The following is a 9,194-nucleotide window of genomic DNA, read 5'->3' as shown; positions in this document are numbered from 1 at the left end:
AGTCACGACTAGAGGCGCGCGATCTCCAGCGAGGTGGCCGCGGGCGCTGCGCGGGGCGGGGCGGAGGCCCGGGAGGTGGGCAGGACCTGGCCAGGCGAGGACCCAGGGCGCACGCCGCCGCCTGGTGCGATGGACATCCCGGGGACCCGGCACTGAGCGAGCAAGCAAGAAGTCCAGCGAGCCTGCGGTTCCCCCCAGAAGCCCAACACAGTTCCCGCGGCCACGATGATCCCTCCGAGTGGCGCCCGCGAGGACAGCGGAGACGGACTGACTGGGGAGGCGACGGGCACTGAGCAGCCGCCCTCTCCTGCGTCCACCAGCAGCCTGGAATCCAAGGTACAGCGCGCCTGCACTGGGGAAACAGAGTCCCTTTCCCTCTGACACCTTTCCTCTGGGGTCCGGGTGCCAGTGGAGCTGGGATCCGCTGGACCCGTTGCTTCTCATAAGGAGACAGCTGCGCAGACCCAAACCTTTGCAGAGCTTCTGCCTTAGGAGCCCAAGCGCTTCACCCTGGAGCCCAGATGGCTTCCTTAAGTGGCAGAAGGAGTTTGGATGATGCATGCCCTGAACTTGCTTGTGTCCACAGCCAGAGTGGGTATGGGTATCTTCTGGGGGCAGAAAGACCAACACATCCTAGGGTTATTCTTTTAGGAAGCTTGAGCACTGAGCCCACAAAGTGTACTTTCATCCTGGGGCTCAGGGATGCTTCGCTTACCGGGGTGCCTCCTTAACTTAAGACACCAAGAGTGTAAAGAAATATATTAAGCGAAGATAAGTAACTGGTCTGCAAGAAAGTTAGCGTTCCCCTTGTAGAAGTTGCTACTCTGTAGAACTTAACACTTGTCTTTTTAAGAGTCACACTAACACATATACACAAAACCAACCCCGACAGCACGTCTACTGTCACATTTAGACTTCCTTTGAAACTTGCGTGGGTGCCAGGCACATGTTTGGAAAAGTTGGAAGAGAGCCAAGGAAAGCGTGGCTGCTTAACAGCACAGAGCCAAATGGCAGCCGAGCCAGGAGAGTAAAATTCAGAAGATGGAGTTGCCGTTAGTTTCACAGATTCCCTTAAGTGCAAGGCTCCTAGCTGTCCAGAGGTCTTTGTGAGAATCCGGGGCACTGCGGGGCTGTAAGACACACCCCCCAATGCCGCAAAGGGATACGTGTTTAGGGGGCCATCAGCGCAAAGAAAAGGGAGAGCCTGTGGCTATGCTGTGCAGTCTTGGTTGCCATCGCAGGATGCTGGCACTGTATGCATTGAGTGTCAGTAGCTACCTAGCAGAGACGGTGGTGGTCTAAGACCAAAAAGCTTTGCCCCCTCCAATTTAATTCCCCACTATCTCTTCTGGGCACTACTGACAACTCCTCTAACATCCAGTTGGAAAGGCAGACAAGACCATTTGAGGAATAGATGAGATTGCCTATCTCTCTCCTGCTGCCTTGACAGACCTGTCCTTTGGCTGTGGGAGCTAGGAAAGTCGGATCCACCATGCTACCTAGGCCTTTCTAAAGCAGGCTCCCTGCCCACATCCGAAACACCTCTTTTCTACCTGGAACCTCATCCTTGTCCATCACCACTCCTAGAGTGTCCAAGCGCCAGGGTCAGGGGCCATTTCTGAGGTGATCTGGGCTTCTGTAGATGGCATATAACGCAGCGCAGGAGTGAAAGCCTTTGTTTTCTAAACTTTGCATTGGGCCTACCATTCTGCAGTAGGTGTGCTCAGGAAAGGTCTTAGCCTTGGGGTAAAACAGCAGCCTGATTGAAACACACAGCATGGGTTTGCTATTTATAGATGTCCTCATGTAAATCATTTGGCAAAGCAAAAATCTTCTATGTAATGCCCATAATTACCCACCAATTTATCCGGCTTACGGTTCAGATCTGTAGGCTTCCGCTTTGCTCAGCCATCTACCTGCCGGATGTGTGTCACTGCAGCCATCCCTTTGCCACTGTGGCTTAGGCGTCCTAGCCAATGGAGATGAGTTCTCAGAGGGTCTCCTGGACCCTCTGAAACTAGGTAAGGAACAGCCTGCGTGGGTGTGTGATTTTGGTTTTCTTGGAGTGGTATTCGTGACTAGATTGAGGTTGCCTTGCTGCTACGGAAGAGAGGTGGTCGTGATGGGTAGATGGCTTGGAATAGGAGCTTGCAAAACCATCGTGTATGGTGAACTGCATGGGGCCTTAAGTGACTCTGTTCCATCAGAGAGGAGAGAGCCTGCTGGGAAAATCTCGGCAAAGCAGGGACGGCTGTCTATTGGATACTCTCGGGAAGTGGTAGTGTTGGCTAAAAGGTGCACATTTCAATACAAGCAAGAAGCTAGATTTCTAAGACATCCCAAAAATGTCAAGTAAATTGAATAGTAGTCCATGTATCAAAAAAAACCTATCACATGTGCCCCATCATTGTAACGTGATTATGATGCATCAGCTAAACATGATCATTTTTAAAAATATCATCCGGGAGATGCATGGTCTAGGTCCTACTGGGCATTGGCATTTCTCTAGACTTTTTTGTACATTTGATTTCTTGATTTCTCATTACATTTGTGTGCATTAGCTTACTCTGGTGCCCCTGTGGGGGTCAGAGGACAGCTTGCAGGAGTCAGTCCTCCTCTTCTGTCATGGGGAACTCAGGGATCAAATGCAGTTCGTCTGGCTTGTGGCAAGTGCCTTTACCCACTGAGCCATCCCACCAGCCCATAAAGACATTTAAAATTCCTTTTTAGAGATACTTTATAGGTAACCATGGATTTGTAAGCCTCATACTTGAGATGAAGAAGTAGAAGACCTATAGCATGAGACCCTGTCTCAAGAAACGGAAAGAGACAGACAGACAATTTCAAAATATAAGAAATATAAGTATGAGATACTTGACAAGCGAGCCCAGGGGCCAGAGGAACAGCCATTGATTGACAGTCCAGAAGCAAACTCAGGTGGCCCTATATTCTCTGTCTCACCTACTGTTGCCCATTTTTATATTTACTTAGTGCCAAGGACAATCGTGAGTATCTACTAAATGTTGCCTCCAGTCAGATACAACCCTAAACTTCATGCTGGAAGCTTCTACTCTGGCGTCCATTTCATGGAGAACACAGTAAGAAGTTCTGGGAAGATAGGTGCCCTAGCCAAGGTCATGGCAAGAGCAGGACCAGAGCCATGTGACCTTGGAATCAGTATTTTCCATCTTTACCTGCCTCTTGTTTGTGCAGTGCTCACATCAGCCTTTTCTCCCGGTGTTCTCGAGATAAGAACCTCCCTGAGAGGTCACTAGTGACACATTTTGTCTAGGATAATAAACATGCGTAACCACACCTGCCTGTAGATTTTTAAATTATCTTATTTATTATTTATTTATGTGTATGCACACACTCCTGCAAGAGTGTACACAGCATAGTACACGTGTGAAGATCTGAGGACAAATTTTGGGAATCAGTTTTGTGGCCCCATCTTATGGGTTTTGGGAATCAAACTCAGGTGCCCAGACTTTCAGAAGCAAGAGCCTTCATCCACTGAATCATCTTGACATCAATGTCATTTCTCCTTAAGAAATAGGGCTAGAGCCAGGCAGTGGGTGGTGCACACCTTTGATCCCAGCATTCTGGAGGCAGAGGCAGGAGGATCTCTGAGTTAGAGGCTATCCTGGTCTACAGAGTGAGTTCCAGAACAGTCAGAGACACAGGAAGAAACCATGCCTCCAAAAAAAAAAAATTAAACCAAATAACAAAAGAAAAGATAGAGGCTTAGGAAGAGGCTTAATCAGTAAAGGTTTTGCTGTGCAAACATGAAGTTCCACCTTTGATCTCACAGACCTCCCTTTAAAAAGCTAAGCACAGTTGTACCTATTTGTAACTCCAGTGCTGGGGAAACAAAACCCACAGATCTAGAGGTCTTAGCAGCCAGCCAGCCTGCATGCCTACTTGGCATGTTCCAGGCCAATGAGCCTCAAAGAGCACAGTGAGTAGCTCCTGAGGACACCTGGGGGTTTACTCTGACCACCATATTCATGCACACACAGGTATCCCAGCACATATATGCGAACCTGTGCATGCACAAGCATACATACACAGACAAGAAAGCAACCAAGAGCTGGAGATGTAGCTCAGAGTTGGAAGGCTTGTCTAGCTCGCTCAAGGCCCTTAATTCAATCCACAGCACTTCAAAACCAAGTAAATTATCGAAGTCACATTGTTAGGTGAAACAGTTGAGGACCAACGCTCCTCTGGCTGCTTCGTCCTTGTAGCTGATACTTCCTACGGTGAAGTGCATGTATGGAAATAATCAAGTGCTTTATCCCTGAACCACTGGGAAACTGGAACACAGCAGACCCACTAGTCCGGAGGTCTGCACAGCATCCTAAGAGGCAAGCAGATGGATGCAGCATCTAAGCATACAAAATACACAAAATACCACCAAACATAAAACGAGGGCACACAACCTTTAAAATCCATTTTCTTTGCAATTTCCTCACAAAGTTAAATTACAGAGTGTTGAAATTAGTAACACTAGACAGCATTTATTCCAGGTGCTTTTAAAACTGTCTCCTTGTATTGTATAAATACCATTTTATGGAAAATTTCAACATACACAAAGGAAGACAGATGATATGAAGGACCATCGTAGATCTAACCAGTTAACCTTCCCTGCTTATTAATTCATGGACAACAACATTTAACATACTATCTCACCACCAACACCGCCCTCCCACAGGATCATCTTAAATCAAATGCTGGCTCATCAGATCCTTTTACCAAAAAAAAAAAAAAAAAAAAGTTGCCTATCTACAAAACAAGAACTACTTGAGTAAACCTAGGATCCCATACTACAGAGTTTTGTCATTGAGGGTCAATAGAGTCTTTCAAAGGTTCAAAAACTGTAGGAAATCTGTGAGTAAAGAGAACCAACATTTAAAACTATAGAGGTGCATGTGTAATCTGGGGAAAGCACATATATCTTATATAAGACCCACAAGAGCATATAGGCCCTCCCCTCTCTCAGCTGTAAAGAAAGACAGTAAGTAACTTACATGAAGTACCACAGATAGTTAGTTATTGGCTCGTTGGTTATACTCCTAGCTAAGAACCCAGTCTTCTGCTTTGGATCCAGGGTGATTTCCTCAGAGCCCATCCCTGTAAGCATGTGTAGTCACGATGTTTAACATAATTGTAATTTTTTTTCTTTTCCATTAGTTGAGCTGAAAAAACTGTGTGTCTCCTGCTCTATCTTCCCACTGACTGTTCCAGAAAGACCATGACCTAGTTTAATTGCAGAGCTCTGGACAGAGATCAATAGACTAAAGAAAAACTTCCCCTTGCCCCAGTAGCTGAATTCTTTCCCATTTGACTTGGTGACAACATAGAAGCTTACAGGGGTCAAATGTGAGCTTTTGGGCCATCAGGGATGTGACCAAGGGTCCAATCTCGAAAGAAATCCTAGGCTTTGAAGTCAGACAAAGTTCCAAGGCTCCTCCCAGTTTCCACTTCTTAAATTATAAGCAAGCTGTCTCACTGTCTCCAACCCTGGGTGTCACTGTTGGCTTCCATTGTCATCTTAAAACAAAACTAGAGTCTGTTGAGAAGAGAGAGCCCTAGCTAAATAACTGCTCAGATTTGAGTGACCTGTAGCCATGTTTGTGAGGCATTTTCTTAATTACTAATTGGCCTAGCCAATTTGTCAACAGTGCTGTCCCTAGGCAGGCTGGCCCGGGCTATACAACAGAACTATCTGAGTCAGCCAGTGGGAGCCGTACAGAATCAATGCTCTGCCATGGTCTCTGATTCAGTTCCCTTCTTGGCTTCCCTTGATGATAGACTGTAAGCTGTAGAATAAATATTCTATTTCCTGACCCATGTTCCTTTTATTCACACAACTGAGAAGCAAACCAGGGCACAGGGCTCTTCATCTCTAAAGGACAGAATCCCTACTTGGCAAGTCCGTTGTTTTATTTTTTGTTGTTGTTTTGTTTGTTGTTCCTGTTTGGGGTTTTATTGCTGTTGCTGGAGATGGGCCAAATTATGTAGATCCAGGCTGGCTTAGATCAGGATATGCCTGGCTTGAACTTCAGAATGATGGGATTGAAGGCATGGGACACCTTATTCAGCTTTCTGGTTGGCATTTTTAATGTTGTGAGGGCTAAAGGAAAGATGAAACTGCAATGTACAGTTGGAACAAGTATGCATAAAGTACCGTTGATCTTCTCCTTTTGAAACAGAGGATCCTTACCTAGCCAAATCAAACAGTCAACAGCACGGAAGCTATTTCAGGTAGCACCAACACAGCTGACTTTCCAAAGCTTCTACTGGCTGTGTCTCTTTGTACTTTTAGTTACAACTGTGAGCTGGGATGAGATTCTGCCTCATCCACGTTAGTCACCGACTTTGCATCATCACCACCCACCCACAATTAATATTTGAAGGACTGATACAATCCGTTCACCTCCTCAGCTCCTGAGTGATCCATTTCAAACCTAGCAAGCCACCCGATCTCGAGGAAATGCCTTTACTCATAAGGACACTGCCTGAAATCAGAGAAAGGTTCTGTGCCCATCAATGAACAGTCACTCAATGTCTAGTTTATGCCCAGCATTTCCCCGGCACGGGCAGAAAGGGATGATAGGCAAGAAATTAAACTTCTACTCAAAGGAAGAAGATGAAGCAAAATGCGTTCAAATCACCGGGGAAGCCAGGCCAGACCTAACCTCCTAGGTTGAATCATAGGAATCACTCATCTATCTATCTATCTATCTATCTATCTATCTATCTATCTATCTATCCATCTATCCATCCATCCATCCATCCATTCATCTATCCATCCATCCATCCATCCATCCATCCATCCATCCATCCATCCATCCATCCATCCATCTATCTATCTATCTATCTATCTATCTATCTATCTATCTGTTTTGGTTTTATTAAGACAGGTTTTCTGTGTGTACTAGAGCCTTGGTTATCCTGGGAAGTGCTTTGTAGACCATGCTGGCCTCAAGCTCACAGAGATCAGCCTGCCTCTGCCTCCCAACTGCTGGGATTAAAGGCAGGAGCCACCTTCTTCAACCACTGTACTTGTCGAGACTCTAAGGATTATAGAAAGTTCGAAAGAGCAATATTGATGTCCATCTGTCACCTTCCTTCCACTGCAGCCAAGGGAAAGCATTTGAACCTATTGTCTTCTTCATAGTTCCTACTGAACCAAAGAACTGGCTTTGGAAAAGGCAGCCTGCTTATCATTCTTCGTGTTGCTAAATGATTTAGAGCATTCCTCAGAAGCAGCTAGGTTTGTGAGCAGACTCCATCCCCATTTATGTTACACCCATGCACAGAAAAATAAAAGGTCCTTTATGCAGACAGCTGGAAAGCCAAAACAATTTAAAGAAGAGAAATGTACGCATCACACGTCTACCCAGAGATAAGAATCCTACAGTGTTTTGACTGTTTCTTTCAAGTGCGTTTCTCTTCTTGTACTGATACACACTGAAAGTAAAATTGGAAACATCTCTTCCTATGTGTGCATTTTGCCTTTTCCTCCAACCATTTCTGGACACATTTCTCCTTCTTCCAAAGTCAGCGGTCTAATAGTCCATTCAAGCCATTTTCCTGCTTGGCTACCTCGACTCTATCGGCTCCATTTGCTTTTCACATCGGGTTCTTCCCCAGCTTTCAAAAAATATTAAGACCTGCACCCCGATGCATACACATTGCATATATTTGCGATTTGATTTGATTCGTTTCATGAGAAACTCCTGGGCCTGTTACAGGGACCTTGAGAGAACTCCTCTGTCAGCCTTCCTTTTGTAACAAACTTTTCCATTCAAATTTAACATCCCAATTAAAGGTGCAAGAAAGATGATTGCTCAATGAAAGAAAAAAGAAAACCTTAGTTGTAGCTAGCCACTACATAAATCACAAAACAATGTGACTCACACCCCAGTGTATCCCATCTCTAATTGCTCTCTTCTCGTCACCACCTCCCAAAGCTGATCCTCTTCCTCTCTCATAGCTAAGTAAATTATTTTTGTTTGCTCGGAAACTTTGAGCACTGCATTCATCAGTGTGGACCACTGAATTTCATGGTTCTCCCACTCCCCACAATGCCGGTCCACTTCGGCAGCCACATTTTCATATGCAGCGTTGTGTACCACCCACTGTGCTGGCTGTTTACCCACTTTTCTGCTGAGAGGTATTTGGATGGTTTCTTTTGCTGGCGTGCCCTAAGCAGTACGGCTATGATTGTTCTTGTACACAGTCTCTGGGATGTATATGCACTAGTCCATTAGGCATATATCCTGCTGACCATAGTGTGTGCATATGCATATGTGGATACTCTCCCCACATGTCCCAGCCAGTAACATGCAACAGTTCACTACTCAGCACTACCAACACTCCAGATCATTTGTCTGAATTTTTTTTGATGTGTCAAGGTGACCACTGGTTTCTCACAAGGTTATTGGCACGTATGTTTTGTGAAGTAGCTTTTGTTTACTTTTTTTCTTGTTAGATCACCTTCCTTTTTGTCGAAGTTCTTTCTGTATTCTCAGTTTGAGAAAGAGATGGGTGTAATTCATACATTTTCCTCATACTCTGAAAAGAAGCCTCTGTGGCTTAGCAAAATGTGTGTGTGTGTGTGTGTGTGTGTGTGTGTGTGTGTGTGTGTGTGTCCCTCTGTTCTTCTGTCTGTCTGTCTCTGGACCTCTGGAGTCATTCCTTGGACACTGATTTTTTTTAATTTTTTTGAGATTAAAATATAATTGTATCATGTCCCCCCTCCCCCAACCCCTCCTTGCTAGCGTTCTAATTCATGGGCTCGTCTTACATTAATTATTGCCTCATGCATATATGTGTACAAGCTGTAGAGCCCATCTGTAATTGATAGATACATCTACAGTGTAACTCCTATACCCAGGGCTCAGGGATCCCTGCAGATGAGGAGGCAGAAAGACAGGAAGAGCCGGAGGACGGGGCAGATTTTCTGAGGTTGTGTCTCCTAGTAATGTCAGAGACTGTGCCAACACAATTGCCAAAACATGAGCTGAACAAAACAACACTAGAGACATTCTATCACGGACAGAGAAAGCTCAGGGGACCTCAACCCTATAGAAAGAAGTGTATTCAACTAAAGAATGCTGAGAGCAGGAGAAATAGTCTCCCAGCAGAGCACACATTTTAAAGACAGGGTCCCTCACTGGCCTGACTCT

At 45.4% G+C, this 9,194-nt stretch overlaps 1 protein-coding gene across 2 annotated transcripts in view; it reads left to right on the top strand.

Moving 5' to 3' along the window:
* Positions 1–212: 212 nt before the first annotated feature.
* Positions 213–9,194, top strand: part of STAC (SH3 and cysteine rich domain) — a gene marked incomplete at its 3' end in the record, with an annotated part of 118,455 nt that continues 109,473 nt past the window's right edge. For both annotated transcript variants that reach the window (XM_080934431.1, XM_080934430.1), the window contains exon 1: positions 213–336. In XM_080934431.1, the coding sequence (XP_080790557.1) occupies positions 226–336 (111 nt within the window). In that variant the 5' untranslated portion in view covers positions 213–225. The remainder of the gene's footprint in view (positions 337–9,194) is intronic.

This window comes from Micromys minutus, assembly GCF_963924665.1.
Source record: "Micromys minutus genome assembly, chromosome: 21".
In the NCBI taxonomy this organism is placed as follows: domain Eukaryota; kingdom Metazoa; phylum Chordata; class Mammalia; order Rodentia; family Muridae; genus Micromys; species Micromys minutus.
Note: the sequence above shows the minus strand (reverse complement) of the source record. Positions and strands in the feature narration are given on the sequence as shown.